This window comes from Mizuhopecten yessoensis, unplaced genomic scaffold (assembly GCF_002113885.1).
Source record: "Mizuhopecten yessoensis strain PY_sf001 unplaced genomic scaffold, ASM211388v2 scaffold8361, whole genome shotgun sequence".
Taxonomy (NCBI): Eukaryota; Metazoa; Mollusca; class Bivalvia; order Pectinida; family Pectinidae; genus Mizuhopecten; species Mizuhopecten yessoensis.
In genome coordinates this window covers 1944491-1963008 of record NW_018407509.1, presented here as the reverse complement: position 1 = coordinate 1963008, position 18518 = coordinate 1944491, and the positions used below count along the sequence as shown (strand labels likewise).

The 18518-nt window shown below is 37.4% G+C and overlaps 2 protein-coding genes and 1 long non-coding RNA gene across 3 annotated transcripts in view; 2 read left to right on the top strand and 1 right to left on the bottom strand.

The window, feature by feature from the left end:
* LOC110455661 overlaps positions 1-4100 on the top strand; it is a 17148-nt gene extending 13048 nt beyond the window's left edge. The window contains exon 3 of the long non-coding RNA XR_002463483.1: positions 4015-4100. This is a non-coding gene — a long non-coding RNA (uncharacterized LOC110455661). The remainder of the gene's footprint in view (positions 1-4014) is intronic.
* LOC110455660 (probable alpha-ketoglutarate-dependent hypophosphite dioxygenase) lies at positions 2098-17906 on the bottom strand. The gene is made up of 6 exons (XM_021505912.1): positions 17812-17906; positions 7168-7419; positions 5310-5402; positions 4687-4784; positions 4041-4206; positions 2098-2878 (listed from the first exon to the last, which is right to left on the bottom strand). The coding sequence occupies exons 2-6, from the start codon at positions 7412-7414 to the stop codon at positions 2661-2663; spliced, it is 822 nt and encodes a 273-aa protein (XP_021361587.1). The 5' UTR covers positions 7415-7419; positions 17812-17906; the 3' UTR covers positions 2098-2660.
* LOC110455659 (programmed cell death protein 6-like) overlaps positions 17906-18518 on the top strand; it is a 13992-nt gene continuing 13379 nt past the window's right edge. Inside the window, exon 1 of the mRNA XM_021505911.1 lies at positions 17906-18018. Coding sequence (XP_021361586.1) covers positions 17989-18018 — 30 coding nt within the window. The 5' untranslated portion in view covers positions 17906-17988. The remainder of the gene's footprint in view (positions 18019-18518) is intronic.

Below are 18518 nucleotides of genomic sequence, written 5' to 3'. Positions count from 1 at the left end.
AAAAAAAACATTTACTTGTGTCTGTGTTGGTTTTTTTTAGAATCTACACCCTAGGGGAAAAAATGACACTTTGAAATGGCATCTTTTGGGCTGTTTTTTCGGATGATATCATCAGATCTTAGAAAAAAGGAATAGTTTAGTAAATTCACTGGTTGAAAATGCTCGATGTTAGGGGCCAAAATAGGGAGTCTCCCTTTAACTTAGGGAAAGTTGGCAAGTATGCCAGACCTCATTTAAGAAAGGGTGATCAGGCAGGAGAAAGAGGAACAAATGAATTTAGGAGTTGGTCCCTCTGCTTTTGCCAATCCTGAATTTACCACTGATTGGTAGATTTCTGTATAATCTATAGCTAGGGTTGTATGGTTTGCCCAAAGTGTCAGAATCATGTATGGCGGGGCATGACTGGTTGCAACAAAGTCAATATAACCTACATATGGCAGAGTGGAGCCTCGTATCGTGTACTTCGTAACAGTAAATGATATTACAGCAAGATGACACCATTAACTCATACACCCCTGAAGACACATTTGAGCTCTTCCAATTCAAAGGTTGGAATAGTTCAATACGAAATTTCAGGGGTGAATGAGTTATGTGCCTCTATGAAATCTGATATCACCACGGTTGTGTATTGATGATTGACCCTGGTATACTCAACACTTGATGCTTGCAACATATTTTTAAATATTTATCATGCATAAATCATCAATTCGATAATTAATTTATTCATTCATTCAAATTATTAATCATCAGTCCTTCTAGCACGTGTATTTCCGTCCGTTATCCAATAATGAATTCGCTGTCATTGACACTATCACAGTAAGTCTTTATGTTCGGGGATTTTCATCCCTAAATTTGCATAACATGTTCTTTTAGTTATTAGATAATATATTCATTATCATCATCAAAGTATGTCATTATGCACTGAAGTTTTGTGAATATTTTTCAGTACGTTACATTTTAAAACGCGTAGGAAGATTTCAATAAGAGAACAAAATGGAAAATATTTTTCTGGGGATTTTCTAAAAGGTATGGGATATTCCATCTTGGTTACCAATATTTTCTTCTTCATGAAAGTGTATATTTCAGACAAATATTTTCGAAGACCCAAGTTTAATACGAATTTCTGAACAAGGGACAAACACTCCCAAAAGGGGACTGAAACTGATCCTTATTTTTCAATTTACAAAAATAAATAATGAACATGAGTGAAACATATATCGAGGTATACTAGATAATATATAAAAATTCTTGATTTGACCTATAAATGTAAAAAAAAAAAAAAAGTAGACCAATAGAGGTCAAGGTCAACTTCAAGGTCACCAGAATACAGTACAATTGTGATAGCATATAAGATACTCTTATCATATTTATATAAATATTGAAACAAATAGTTAAAGAGTAACTGTAGTGCTGCAATATTTTTCAAGTAAAGAAAGATTGATAAATAAATAAATATTTGCAAAAATAACGAAGTTGTAACCTTTTTACTAAATTTCAAGCCTGAGAGCAAATTGGAAAATCTATGATTTTGACCTACGACCAAAAGTGACGTAGCAGCGGTGACCCAAACATCCAGCATTCAAGGGCAGTAACTCAATAAAAAGTTACTGTCCCCACCTACAAAAAAAACCAATGGTGCACAACTAAATTTAGCACTTAATGTTGTTGTATTGTTTCCATGATGATCTTGTCCCTGCAGGTAGGGCGTAAGAATTCTACCATTGCATGATTGAAAGAGGCGACTAAATTTGGGTACTTATCTTTTCTCTTCTTTCTAGACAACTTCCTAATATCTCCCTTGACAATGCCTCACTTTTGGCCTTTAGTTGAGCGTTTGCCCCTGTGAGGAAGGCTTTGGGTTCTGCTTAACGCTCAGCAATTTAGGAGTGGGACAACTGGTTCGCCCAGTGTCAGTATTATGTGACCGGGTGGGGTGTCCTGCTGGGTGTCTTCGGTAGTATGTTTCAGTGAGGTAGCACTATAAAGTCGGCATCAGATCCATGCTATCACAAGGAGGCAAGCACACCTACATACCCTGTCTCCTGCATACAACCACGCAAGCAGCATACACTACACACATGGAGGCACGTCCTTAAATGACCTTAGCTTATAATAGGATATTAAATATTAAACCAAACCATGTTGATCTATTTTTTCATTTTTTATATCTAAGTGGAGTGAACATCCCATCAACAGGCACAAATGGCTGTATTTTCAACATAAACAATATATTAATTGTGACCTCAATTAAAATGAAACATTAACATACATGTGTTTTATTCAGATGAATCTAACACTCATTTATATTAAGGTCAAAGGTTAAAATCAAGAAGGTCATTAATGAATCCATCTGATATTTAAGAGATGTCGATAAAAGTGTTTCTAACGAAAACATTTTTATTTTTTTGCTGAGCAAGTAAATTTCAGTTCATACATTCATTATCTGATAAGCAAAAGAAATCTTACGATAGAATATTTTATAACACTGATCTTGACCTGTATTAAAAACTTTCTTGTGTATGCAAGAGAGATCCAATTAATTGCAACCTTGAACTATCTTGGCCTTTTACAAGATCCTTTATGACAATTTCATTTGGTATGCAAAATAGATTCTTATAATAGAATCTATTTAACAATGTGACCTTGACCTATGTGTTGTGTTATTTGACAGCTATCAAGTCCTTGGGTCCGACAGGGCCACAGGCTTTCCGATGGGCAATGATCTCCTCTTCACCGAAAATCTTAGATGGCTGAGGCTCAAAGGAAAAATGTCCATGGTCCTGTCCGCACACATAGGTGACAGAGTCTCCGATATCCAACTTCTGCTTCACATACGCACCACAGTATCGTAGGGCGACACCTATTCGGCGTACGTTACCTGAAGATCAAAGGTCAAAATAGTCAGCAAATTATATTGATTCTTTTATTGGTTTATACTCAGAATTAATGTACATGGTGTATTTTAAGTAATACTGATGTGAAATAATTGTCATTGTTATTAGGGAAAATTGTCAAAATGTCCCAGGCCAGACCAGCAATCAACCCAGGGACATCAGGATCTAGAAATACAAAGCTATCGCTCCATCACTGGTGACTGACCAGTACAAATCTGTTACACCTTTTTCTGCCATTTTTATATTTTTTTTAAATCTAAGCCACTGAAGACAACACTATTTACAACCCAGGATTGGTAAACCTTTACCAAGAGCCTACAGTACATATAACTACGGTTGGTCACAGGCACAACTTTTGTACTAGTATGGCAAACATGAGGCTCATTATACCTGAACCACTTATCTGGTATTCAATGCTTTAACTGGTAATACATTTCACATCTGTGACCTTCACATTCGGTCAACATGAAATTTATTTTAAACACACTGGTAAAAAGCATGCTTTCAATATATATGCTGAGTTTCAATACTCTAAACATAATATATAATCTTTGCTGGTTATTCTAAGAGTCAAATATTTTTTTATAAAGGAGATATATATTGCATTAAGGTATCATGTTTCCTTAAGGATCCCTGTCCCACTGCTGGCAAAACATTACAGAACTACATGGTAGTGTTTCATTCATACAGTTATCTCCCCTTCATTTCATTTTGGATACAACTTAACCCTTTCACCACTGTAGACCATTATGGACTCATCCAGATGAATGTATGGTAGAGTCTACTCAAGTTACCTAGGGGTGAAAGGGTTAAGTGTGACTGGGCCAGGGTACAACCGTTGACCAGGGAGTTCAGTTGGTTAGAGCAATGGCATAATGATAAGAGGTCCAGGGTTTGAAACCTGGCCTGGCACCATTACATTTTTACATTTAAAACACTGTTTGTTGATGCATTTTATATCTTTTTTTATATTCAGTATTATTTTATTAAAGTCAAGCAGGGTATTGTTTTCTATTCAAAAGCTATGGTCAACTGTCATGCTAGAAAAACAGTTTCCACTGTATAGTCTTCAGCAGTGGCACGGGGTTCCTTAACTGAAATTATCTTGTTATATTTGCAGGTTTTCGTTGAAGATTCTACACTTACTATTGTTAGGTCCCGAGGAGTGAACGGTCATCACATGATGGACAGATGCTTGACCAGCAGTCAATTCCGCAGAAACAATGGTAGATTTCTCTACTTCCACAGGAATTTCTTGGCCATACAGCAGCATGGATTTGTCTGACATCGTATTTGTGTGGTCAAGCTGGCCCTATCAGCAAAATCATAGGTACGTATTTCAACTGTAATCATAATTTTTTTTCGGAATGGGTTCATTCTGATATTAGGTATTTTTTAAGCATAAATGTGTTTTTTTAAAGACCGTCCTACGGAGGTAAAATCCTAAAGCATTATATTAAAATGCCATCTTGGTAGTTTTGTAAACTGTACCAGAGCCATGCGATTTCTGTGCATGGATACAAGAAAAGTCTTCTCAAAATTGGTTAAGTAGAAATTGCCTGTATCACAATGTTAAAAGTATATATTATGGTAAATAACCGGAAGTTAAATGTTGAACAGACTAGAATTAGCATGATAGGTGAGCTATTTGAAGATATTTATCAATAGTTTACCATAATTTAACATAAAATTATAATTATTGCTGATTAACTTAATGTTACTGATTAACAACAGAATTGTTTTTATGCTGTCATGGTGTAACTCAGAAGAGAGTGTAATACAGAATATTTACTTTTAGATGACTTTTTGAGGAGAATTCCACACAGCCGTTATCTATGTTGGAATCTGTTAAGGCGACCCACACTGTCAGGGCATCAGGAGGGTCCATACCTTTAACACCAATAAAGTGATATAGCTAGTTCTCCTGGATTATATATGGTTTATAGCAATGCCTTCTTGTTATTGGATTAACTAAGACAAAATTGTCTATGTCATGATTATTTTTTTTCCAGATTTAACTACATGTTTATTTGATGTGTGCATAAATAATCAACTGGTACCTCAATCTCATTATTTTCCTAACATCTGATGCCATACTTCATTCCATGGCAGTGTGGCATCGGAAAGAATGAAAGAGCAAGTTCCCGTAGCTTGAATCCTGGTGCCACTCCTTCTCATCTATGTAAGCTGAATCCTTTAGCCACAACCCTATATAAACATTTAGGCTGAATCCTGACGCCAGTCCTGTTTATATACATAAGTTGAATCATGTTGCCTATGCATATAGACTGAATCCCGGTGCCACAATCCTACCAGCCTATGTAGGCACAATCCTGAGGCCACAATCCTTCCAACCTATGTAGGCTCAATCCTGAGGCCACCAGTACTCCTACCTTGTGCCACACCCCTACCTACCTATGTATGTGGAGTCCTGGTGCCACCCACAGGACTTCCCAGATCCAGGATCCTTGGGAAAAAGATCTGTTGACCAGCACACAACATCAGGACCTACAAAATCATGTGATGTGGCTTTATTTATTCAGATAGGAACAGGTGAGAAATACAGGCACCATGGACCTCTTGCTGTGACAAACGGACAGTAGAACACTTTATCATATAATCGGCCTGTTATCCAGTGAATTCGCCCGTGTAATATTTTTACATATGTCACTAGTGTTATATACCCTCGAGCGTTTTTCATTGTCTGTGCCAGTCAGAAATCAATTGTGACGTCATAATATGGACAATGACGTGACTTCATAAATTGTGAATGGCGCAACAAAATGGCTGTCTCTGTTTGATTAAGCCCTCTACACTTTGGCTTTAAAACCTTTCAAAATGTAAGTTTTCTGAGTTATGTGATAAAAAGTATCTTAATTTGTTTTCATTTCATATGATCTTTTATGAAACTCGTCGCGAAGTTTTAGTTTTTGCTTGCCAAGGCTCGCAAAAATATAAACTCCTAAGACTTGTTTCATAAAATCTCATATGAAATTAAAACTCATTTAAGATCCTATATAAGTTGCCATAAACCACTGATCATAGTGTAATTCATGAGTGAAAACAGTGAGCTGCCCAGTTATATAAAGGTAGCCAGTGTTTAGTTTACCATAGTGACAAATAAATATTTCCATAGAGAAAACCGCAGATTTTTTCCATTTGTATATTCAAGACAGTGGTGTATTTTATATTCAGTTTGTCTTGATGTCTAAAAGCTAAAAATGTTGTCAAGGATAATATATCTTCTCTCCAATACTTCTAGTTTATCTCAGAAACCATAATACTGATATTACTAAAATTGACATGATCATACACTAAAGTTTCCACTAAATCCAAGATGGTTGCCACGGCTTCTGATTGATAGAGATCATTTTGGGTATAACTTTTGCTCTGTAACAAGAAAGAGAGTAGTGTGCTTCCAACGGGGATCAAACCTGCGATCCCAGACTTCCAAGTCAGATGCTCTAGCACTGAGCTTAAGGGAACTTCCCTCTATAGCGTAGCTTAAAGGCGACCGTAATCCTATGTACAATTAAAATCTGCCACAGTTCTATTTGACTATTTCACCTGGAGTAACCAGATTTGGTGTACAAGGACATCTTGGGATGACGGAGTGCAGAGAGCAAGAATAAGACCACTGTGACTTTTGACTTGACCTTTGACCTGAACTTTTGAAAAAGTTTGCCCGGGGCATTAGAATTAGGTAACTGTGACCTATTACTTGACCTTTGATCTTAACTTTTGAAAAAGTTTGTCCGGGGCATATCTTCTGTGCTATTTCATCTGGAGTGACCAGATTAGGTGTACAAGGACATCTTAGGATGGCAGAGCTAGTGCAGAGTGCAAGAATTAGGTCACTGTGACCTATGACTTGACCTTTGACCTTAACTTTTGAAAAAGTTTGTCCGGGGCATATCTTCTATACTATTTCACCTGGAGTAACCAGATTTGGTGTACAAGGACATCTTGGGATGACAGAGTGGAATTAGCAGGTCATAATATCCTCACTGTGACCTATGCTTCCTGACACAAGTGTACTGTTTATTTAATATAGGAATCATTACAAGTGGGGACTATGCCTTGCCTTGCAATACCCTGCTTTGTTGATAAAGGGTTCATGTTGAATAACAAATATTAACTACCTTTTCACTGATATTTTCAAATTCAAGATCTTTTTGGCTTCTGATTTGCAATGATGGGGAATTAAATGGTCAGACAATGGGTTAGACTCTTCTTGACATGTCGGTGCTCTAGTTGTAATTCAAATACTAACCAAGGAGCTGACAAACAAGATCCACAACCTTGGGATGGGTTACAAGGTCGTGTAACCACGGCAACAAAAGATGGGCTTTAAATCTGTAGGTGCCGGTAACTTTTCCTCCCAAGCGGTTCTCGTAGTCCAGAAAACCCTTCAAATAGCACTCAGTTTCTTCCTTCGTGAGTATGTCAGATTTCAATATGTAGCCATTTTGTTTAAAACTTTCCACCAGGACCTCTTGGTCTTTTTGTCCTTCCATCATCAATACTTGATCAACAAAAATAAACAATACAAAGTTATAATCATAACAAGGCATCACAAGTGATACAAATCCCCTCACAGTCACACATTGTGACATATCTAAGAGGAAATGAAGTTGCTAGAGCAATGACATTTTTTTTCTCTAAAAATAGTAACATCGACCTTGACCTTTAACGCAGTAACCTGAAACGCGAACTTGTTCAAGGCATTGCCATACCAAACACTTGTATGAAGTTCATGAAATTCTATTGAGGAATGAAGTTTATAGAGCAATGTAAAAGATTTTCTAAAAACAGTAAAAGTGACCTTGACCTTTAACGCAGTAACCTGAAACGCGAAATTGTTCAAGGCATTGGCATACTAAACACTTCTACCAAGTTTAATGAAATTCTGTTGAGGAATGAAGTCGATAGAGAGATGACAATGTTTTTCTAAAAATAGTAACAGTGACCTTGACCTTCAATGTAGAAACTCGAAACGCGAGATTGTTCAAGGCAGTCTCATACTTAACACTTGTATGAAGTTTCATGAAATTCTGTTGAGGAATGAAGTAACTAGAGCGATGACAAAGAGTTAACATAGGTACATACGTACGTAAGGGCGGAATCCTATATCCCCTCTAACTTTCATTACGAGAGGATAATTAGGGGTGTGCAATATTACCGGTATACCAGTATATTGTTGAGTCAATACAATAAATTTGTATGCAAAATACACTAGCAATGTACTGCAGGTGTTAAAAATTCAGCAGTATTTTAGAGTTTTGTTTTCTTTATTTTTGGCACTAAGTAAAAGGGAACATGGTGTCGAAATATTAAAACTGGATCAACACTTGCTTAAACGCATCAATAGAATATATGTTATTTATTCAAAAACACATCATCAGAGGGTTTTTAATCCTTGGCAATATACAAGAGTTGCAAAACAATGCATGAGGTTCAATCCCATTCAATTTAACAAAGCCTTTCAAGATGATTGGAAAGATGCACACAGAGATGGAGGCACTGACAAAGCGATTACTATAACAACAACCCCCCCCCCCCCCCCCCCCCTGCCCCTTACTGAGGTGGGGGTGGGAAGTATGACAAATAACAAACCAATTACTGTATACCGCTTCACTAAGTAAGAAGGGGGGATAATAAGTTCTTTATAGTTTTTAAGCTTTGAGCTAAGATATACAGAGAGATTAACCTGGCTTTTGTGGTATGAAGCATGAGTCCTAATGACTTCCTCGTTGAAGGATATCAGTCTTTCACAGAATGTCTTCCTGGCATATGCCAGTACCCATTCATACAGCTGGATGAACAGGAGTAAAGGGACAAAGTGTCGTTCCTTTTGTTCCAATTAAGCTAGTAGCTTACTGCCACTGAACTAACTTTATACCATTTACAGTACTGTTTGATATATTTAGATGGAATGAAACAGAACAAACGAAATATATATTGCTAGGAGACTCATGTCAGCTCAGCCTTAAACTGAAAAAAAAAGATAAAAGGATTGTCCCTTCTTCCTTGTGCTTACCTGAAGCAGTATAGTACATACCTATTGATGTTTTCCAGGTAAAATTATAAAAGGCATTACATTACCGTACAACTGAACTTCAAAGGCCATTAATTCACAGCCGTGAGTACAATTAATGGCGTTACCCAATAAAGGAGTAGTTTATTTCTAGTGCATCAGTATTAAAAAGTACAATATTTAAAACAATTTATACATCAAAAAGATATGTCTGTTAGAACAATGCTAAACACTGGTGTACATATGTGATAAAACAATGATAAATTCTGGTGTCTTTGAACTATCAGATGTTGCACTTTTAGAACTGATCATTTTCAGTACTAATGGTCGTGACGTCGATACTAAATATAGTTACATCAGACACGTGTACCACATAAAACAATATTAATTGGTAAAGGCTAAGTACCTACAAACTTCTAATTCGCAACATCTGTAATATTGAAATTAAAATCGACCACGTAGCCACAACTAGCTGTTAAGTGGTTCTGATAATTTAATGGTTAGTGACACCTGTCTCTAAAATAATAACAGCAGCTTTTAAAGTCAAACAAGTGATAACTATCAATTATTTCATACCAATAATACAACACTGTAAAGCTAACAAATAAAGCCCTCCCACTTAAACTGATTCACCCCCTGAAGACATATTTGAACTCTTCCAATTCAAAGGTTGGAATTTTTCATTATGAAATTTCAGGGGTGATTGAGTTAAGGTAAGTTTGATGCCATCCCAATTTTTATTGGCCTTTAGTCTTTCGGCTAATTAGCATAAACATTACAACACATTTTACGAAACTGAGTGAGTGATAAACAGCAATACAGACATATTATGGAGGATGGACAATATACATGTAATTATTCATTTGATCTCAGTTGTGAAGCAGCAATTAAAAATTTGGAAAGATTATTCAATTTCTTCTTATTTCTAATAGAAAGTAAGTGAATTAATTCAAACATAGACGGTCTAATTCTGTAATATCTGTCAATGTATTGTGTTCTTGCTTCGTTGTAAAATGGACAAACAAGAATAAAATGCCATTTGTCCTCTATATCGCCTAAATTACACTTTACACATACTCTTTCATTTCGAGCATTCACTACACATCCCTGTTTCGAGGTATTCTCTCATATCTGCCCCTTTCTTTATGAAGGTCGTTTGGAGATAACCTAAATTTTACGCAATGGTTAAAATACAAGATTCAGGAAAAGATTTATAAAGATTTACAAAGATAACGCTGAAGACAATTAACCTCGGGCAGATATCTGTATAAAAAACATTTCGTAGAGTTCTCAAAAAAACTGTCCTTATTTTGTATAAAAACATCACGTAGATGTAGTTGAACGTCCAGTATAAATTGATTCTTACATACAAATTTCTGACCTTACCAAACATATCCAAAACCTAGAGACATTAACATTGATTTAACATTACTAAGCCAGTTGGTCTTTGTGTTTACTTCAAACAACATATCATTATACAAGGCTTTCGAAATTCAGTCCTCTGTTTCAAGTTATTTCAACCAATACTTAATTATTCTCATTTTCCGTATTATACAAAGTAGTAATCTACCGAGTTCAGAGTACAACATATTGTTTGGAGTACACCTTCTGACATTAAGTAAGAGCTTATAAAAATCTATGTGCACTTTCTCTACGTCAGGGGGCAGCATGGAATCGCCGTAGTTTAATACACTTGAAACTTAAATATCAATTACGTGTATTTTAGTTTCAATGTTAAAAATATTTTTATTACAAATAATCATTATGCTATATACACATTTTCGACCTTGCTGACTAATAATACTCTGAGTTATAGTAAACTTTCCATTACAAAAACAATGTAACACCCAGATCATTGAAGGACTCAACAATTTCAACGGTTTTTCCGTTGTAATACCATTTGTTAGTATTTGAAAGATTACCGCCATTATGAAATACAACGATTTTCGTTTTGGCCACATTGACCTTTATATTCCATGTGGTACTATAGTCATTTTAAGGTATCTTTTGGTTCGGTTTGTTTGTGCTTTACGTCCTATTAACAGCTATGGTCATTTAAGGAAGTGCCAGGTTTTGGTGTTGAAGGAAAGCCAGTGTTCCCGGAGAAAAACCACGACCTACGGCCAGTACCTGTTGACTGCCCCACGTAGGCCTCGAACCCGCGACCCAGTGGTGGAGGGCTAGTGGTAGCAGAATGTCAGATGCCTTAACCACTTGGACATCGCGGCCCCACATACATGGTATCAAGCATAGTCTGAAGTCCTTCTAGGTAAACAGTACCACGGCCTCAATTATAAGAGTATAGTCTGAAGTCCTTCTAGGTAAACAGTACCGCGGCCTCAATTATAATAGTATAGTCTGAAGTCCTTCTAGGTAAACAGTACCATGGCCTCAATTATAATAGTATAGCCTGAAGACCTTCTAGGTAAACAGTACCACGGCCTCAATTATAATAGCATAGTCTGAAGTCCTTCTAGGTAAACAGTACGATGGCCTCAATTATATTAGCATAGTCTGAAGTCCTTCTAGGTAAACAGTACCATTTTTTTAAGATTTCCCTCATAAATATATACAAGAGGCCCATGGGCCTTAACGGTCAGCTGAGTCTACAGTATTATTTTTTTTGTTGAAATATGTACCAATTTGAGTAAAAAATAGTATAATGTTAACTTAACTTTGTCAGGACCATGAGCTGATCATTCCTAGACCAATTTTAAGTGAGATCGGCCTATTAGAATTTAGTAGCAAAAAAGCGGCCATGGCAGCCAAATTGTATTTCTGATTGACCCGAAAAATAACAACACTTTGTCAGGACCATGAGGCGATCATTCCTACCAACTTTCAGTTCAATCGGCCCAGCAGAACTTGACTTTAAGTTTGAAATGTAAAATGTTAACGGACGACGGACGACGGACGACGACGGATGAAAACGGATAGCAATAGGTCACTTGAGCTAAAGCTCAGGTGACCTAAAAATATCAAGCAACATAAAAAAAAAAGTGTTCTGGTCTAGAATTATTTCCCTTGACAAAATATTCATCTTTCAATTTGATACTGTATTTCAATTCCCAGAAAGCAACAATGGTAAAAACAAGGATTGGCATTAGCTCTATGAACTGTTCAATATATACTAGCTCTATGAACTGTTCAATACATAATCTTATGATGAACTGTTCAACATATACTCTTATGATGAACTGTTCAATATATACTCTTATGATGAACTGGTCAATATATACTAGCTCTATGAACTGTTCAATACATAATCTTATGATGAACTGTCCAATATATTCTCTTATGATGAACTGTTCAATACATAATCTTATGATGAACTGTTCAATACATACTCTATGAACTGTTCAATATACACTCTTATGATAAACTGTTCAATATATACTCCATGAACTGCTCAATATATTCTCTATGAACTGTTCAATATATACTCTATATATTGTTCAATAATACTGTCTTTTTATGAACTGTAGTTAAAATAATTTAGTTACTATTGTAATTGGTATGTATCAGCAATCAACATTGCTGTTTTTTTCAATTTCAAATATTAATGAATAGATTAAATAATTTCAATTATATATACACAATAATGTGCCGAGGTGATAAAAAATAAGATTTTGTAAATAATATGAATTTTTAAAACCAGTCATCAGGTTATGTGATAAAAGGGAAATAACTCCTCTTAACTTAAGATAAAATGTTAATAGAGTTGAGTATGCAATTGGCAAACCTTGGGTGACTCCGCTACGCTACATCATCAGTGTTCCAGGAACGAGTCATCCGAGGAGTTCCGAGTGGTTGAGTATGTGCTTATCTGAAGAGGGGAGATAACCCCTTACTCCACTCCGTCCTTAATTTCTTCTTCTTTAAATATAACTTTATATTTGTAAATAACGGAAATGGTATTGATCAACAAAGTATATTATTAACACTGTGAGCTAATTGTTTAAGTTCTTTCACGCTTTGGTAACTTTAGTAGACTCTGTCATACATTTATCTTGGTAGGTCCATTTTGGTCTACAGTGGTGAAAGGGTTAAGCCCTTTTCAAAAGAAATATTCCATAAAAATCACAACTTTCCATGTATTTCATAGCATTGGAGCTGTGAAAACTGGAGAAAAAAAAAGATATCTGCAGGGGTCATAAACTCAGGACCCTTACATTGCAAAGCCTATTGTTTTACCATATTGCCAAACAAGATTTTTACAAGACTAGCATCAAAATGAATATCAAACTCATGGGCCGCGAAGCAAATGAAAAACTGGACATGTGAGGTCACTCAAAGCCAGAAAAACTCCTTTTTACAGCTTCATCTTCTATATACAACGGAGAATACTCCCGGTCAAAAACAATCACAGAGTGGAACTCTTCTTTGCATTTATAACTGATGCAGTGATACATTGTACCTAAGTTAAACAATTTTACTTTCCTGTTAGCATATACAGAAATACACAGATCAGATATAGGACCATTAATGACATTTGCGTGTGACAAACAGCTACAATGCTGTACACAGGGTACCATTAAAGATCATCAACCTTTTGATTTACAGATTTCTCTTGTCCATATGATAAGTTTTTACAGCTGTGTTCATTTAAGGATGTGCCAGGTTTTAGCGTAGGAGGGAAGCCGGAGTTCCCGGAGAAAAACCATCGACCTACGGCCAGTACCTGGCGGCTGCCCCACATAGGTCTCGAACCCACGACCAAGTGGTGAAGGGCTAGTGGTAGAAGAATGTCAGACACCTTAACCACTTGGCCACTGCGGACCCTTATATGATAAGTAACACTTTTACACATTTTATATCTGGAGAGCTACAGTGCTGAATTTAGACCCAAACTGGTTTATGGGGCTCTGATTGAGGTAGGGATTACACAGCCACTAAACAATTGATGTCAACACCAGACTTGAGCTACTTTGACAATAGATGTCTAATATGGGCTATTATTCAATTATAGCCTTTGGCTGAGGTCGATAACTGGATTTATCGACCCGAGAAAAGATATATTGACCGAAGACGCAGTCCAAGGTTAATATATCTTTTCTCGGGTCGATAAATCCAGGTATTGACCGTAGTTAAAGGCTACAACTGTTTTATTATTTTACAAAACAGTAATGCAAACACTCTCAAAAAAAACACAACAAAAAAGCTTCGGAAATGGGACGGTGTATTGTTTGGAGACACGTCATAATTCTTTTTTTAGAAACACCCAGTCTTTCAACAAAATTCACACGCTCCAAATCAATATCGGTTTTTATCGGTGGACACGTGATGCACTCCTGGCCAATCACTTGTCGGGAATAATATGAAAAAATAATAAATAAGGATATAATCATTGCACATAAAAAAAAATGTGAGGGATGCTTTAAATCTTTTTCATAACATAGAAATAATATTTCTTATAACTACTTTCTAGGGCCGAATAGGAGAAATAGAGGTAAAACCTTTAAAATCCTTCTTCTATCGTAGGGATTAAGGGATTTTATCCTAACTTAGTCTGGAGCATCCTTGGGCTAAGGGGACTAAATTTTGTATAAACAGTGGGTGTGGCCCCCTTGGGGGCAGAGGGACGGGGCCGAATAGGGGAAATAGAGTTTAAACCTTTAAAATCCTTCTTCTACCATACTTTCATCCCAATTCAATCTGGAGCATCCTTGGACAAAAGGGACTCAATTTTGTATAAACAGTAAGTGTGCTCCCCCTAGGGGCAGAGGGGTGGGCCGAATAGGGGAAATAGAGCAAACTCTTCAAAATCCTTCTTCTTCTGTAGGAACGACTGGATTTTGTCCTAATTTGGTATGAAGCACCCTTTGGTGAAGGGGAACCAATATTGTATAAACAGTTAGCCTAAACCCCCTGGGGGCAGAGAGGCGGGCCCAATAAGGGATATAGAGGAATAGCTTTAATATCCTTTTTCTTCCATTAGGATGAAGGTATTTTGACCAAACTTGAACAGTAGCACCCTATGGGGAAGGGAAATTAATTTTGTATAAATGATGGGTCTGACCCCCCTGGGGCTTGAGGTGTTGGGCCCAATAGGGGTAATTTAGCAAATTCTTTAAAATTCTTCTCCTTCTGTAGGAATGACAGGATTTTGTCAATATTTGGTCTAATGCGTCCTTTGGTGAAGGGGACTATATTTTGTATAAAGGTTGGGTCTGATCCCCTCGGGCAGAGGGTTGGGGCCCAGTAGGAGAAACAGAGCAAATTCTTCAAAATACTTCTACTTTTGTAGGAATGACAAGATTTTGTCCAAATTTGGGAAGAAGCACCCTTGGGTGAAGGGGAACCAATTTTGTATAAACTGTGGGTTTTAACCCCCTGTGGCAGAGGGTTGGGGCCAAATAGGAAAATTGGAAAATAGCTTTAAATCCTTCTTCTTCTGTAGGAATGACAGGATTATGTCCATATTTGGTCAAAAGCATCCTTGGGTGAAGGGGAACTTATTTTGAATCAACGACGGGTTTGACCCCCCTGGGGGCAGTGGGGCGGGGCCCAATAGTTGAAACATAGCTAATTCTTCAAAATCCTCCTTTTCCTGTAGGAATGACAGGGTTTTGTCCAATTGCATATAAATATAACCCCTGTACATGTACAGCAACATCTGGCTATTTCATCTTCAATTTTGCTACATTTCCAGGTGAGCGATGCATGCCCTCTGGGCCTCTTGTTTGAATTTTGATCTACAAAATGTGCTTGGATTCTCTTTACATTATTATTGCCCAACAGAGCAAAAACATTGCTCAAGCAATGGGAATCTTTTTCACTTGTTTATGTCGGTCAAGTTCTATAGAGCTTATGTTATTTGTTTTTCTAAATGCCCACCGACTTTAGATAAAATTTATCTTATCTTAGAAATGCTTGTCTTTTTTGTCTGAGATCTATAAACTACAGTACAAATGGCCAAAAGTATTTCACTACCCAATTCAATTTTCATTTTTATTTCACAAATTTATTAATTTTAACTTCATAAGATGACTTTTAACTCACCGGGTCCGGAGGACCAAGGTGAGCTTATGCGATACCGTGGCGTCCGTCATCCGTCATCTGTACGTCAACAATTTCTTTGAACGACTTCTTCTTTTTAACCACTGATTGGAATTTGACTTAATTTGACTGGAAGCATCCCTAGGTGGTGGGGATTCAAAATTGTACATATGGTGGGCTGACCCCCCAGGGGGCAATTTGGCTATATTGCTTAAGGCGACTTCTTCTCTGGAACTCAGAAATGGATATAAATCATATTTGACTGGAAGCATCCCTAGGTGGTGGGGATTCAAAATTGTACATATGGTGGGCTGACCCTCCCAGGGGGCTGAGGGGCAGGGCCAAAAGGGGGCAATTTGGCCATATTGCTTTAAGCGACTTCTTCTCTGGAATTAAGAGATGGATATCAACCATATTTCACTGGAAGCATCCCTAGGTGGTGGGGATTCAAAATTGTACATATGGTGGGCTGACCCTCCCAGGGGGCTGAGGGGCAGGGCCAAAAGGGGGCAATTTGGCTAAATTGCTTTAAGCGACTTCTTCTCTGGTACTAAGAGATGGATATCAACCATATTTACGATGAAGTTAACTCTGTTGTACTTCCGGTTTGAGGTCTCATCTCTATCCCCGCCTCTCTCCCCTTCCCTCCCTCATCAATGTCTCATCTCTATCCCCTTCCCTCCCTCACCACTGTCTGTTCTCTATCCCCGTCTCTCTTCCCTTCCCTCTCTCCCACTGTCTCATCTCTATCCCTGCCTCTCTCCCCTTCCCTCTCTCCCACTGTCTCATCTCTATCCCCGCCTCTCTCCCCTTCCCTCTCTCCCATTGTCTCATCTCTATCCCCGCTAGGTGGTGGGGATTCAAAATTGTACAAATGGTAGGGCTGACCCCCCAGGAGGCTGAGGGGCGGGCCAAAAGGGGGCAATTTGGCTTTATTGCTTTAAGCGACTTCTTCTCTGGAATTAAGATATTGATATCAACCATATTTCCCTGGAAGTATTCCTAGGAGGTGGGGATTCAAAATTGTACAAATGGTGGAGCTGACCCCCTAGGGGGCTGAGGGGTTGGGCCAAAAAAAGTTTATTACTTAGAAATGGTTGAGATCCTCACCGTATAACCATATATATATACAATTGCTGAATATAAAGAGAAGAATGCACAGTTGCTTCCAGGATGGCCCTAGGGTCTGGCCCACCCTTGGAGACCCTTGGTCATAACTTTGAAACGGTTGAGATCCCCTCCCCAAAACTATATATACAATTATTGGGCATAAAGAGACTATTGCAGTCATGATATTAGAATGGATCCCAGGGTCTGCCCCACCTTTGCAGACTTAACCCCTGGGTCATAACTTTGAAACGGTTAAGATCCCCATCCCAAAACTATAAATACAAATGCTGGGCAAAAAGAGACGAATGCAGTCATGATATTAGAATTAATTGATCCTGGGATCTGCCCACAACCTATGGACCTAGTTTCTGAGTCACAGCTTGGAAACAGTTGAGATTCCCACCCCATAACCATACATAAAATTGCTGGGCATGAAAAAGTTAATACAGATATGCTACAAGGATAAAATATGGTAGCCCATTAATTTCTAACCAAATGAGAGTTTGTTGATTAAAAGATAGTTCCTGAAATGTTTTTGAAATACGTGATTGTACGAGAGCAAGCTCGCTTCAAAATAACTTGCAACCAAATTGCAGTAAACGTGATAAAATTGTTGCAGACACCTTGATATGCTGGTTTTGTAACGAGAAATACATCCTGGTGTTTCTTGCAATTAACATTGTATATACAAAATGACAGTCACTTTAAGTGAACAATATGGCTAACATATGCCAAGATATTAATTACGATCACAAATCAGTATATATTTACCTGTAAGATATTCTTATTTACACATTTGTTGCATTGTTGACGGGTTCACTCGGTTGTCAAAACCCTTTTCAAACCGGAAGTACAACAGAGTTATCTTACGTCGTCAACATCCGTTTTCGTTCTGATTTGACTGGATTTCACTTTTTATTTGTATTTAGGAAAAGATTTTCTTCGATTATGTCTTGGGGACAACAACCTGGTCAATATGTAAGTATATATCTTGTCATTGTTACGAAACTTGCCAATTTCCTAACGTCAGGCGAGTTGGTTGATTAAAACATTTCTCGAATGTGAATGAAACTCAACTCGTCCTATATTTGACCATTGTGAGTTTCGAAATACTCAACGCAACGTGAGAGTGACTAAAATGAGAATGCTAAGCCTACTGTTCAGTTCAAACATAATTTATGTTTAAATATGTACGATTTTTGCACGTTTAGTTGAATTTTAGCTAAGTAACATAAGGAAACTAAAACAGATAACGTGGCTATTAGTAAACAATGAAATCAGTTTTAGTTTCTGTCATATAATTTCCTCCTTCACCATGATGAAGATCATGCAATATTTATAACTAAGGCACGGCAAGCACAGGAAAATTTTGGGGGACTAGGCAAGAAGGCAATCAGTGATACTCCCTTTGTTAGGCCATAGACTATGTCAGCATATTTTTAACTTCACCCTCCCCCGTCCCCCTCACCCCCGTCCCC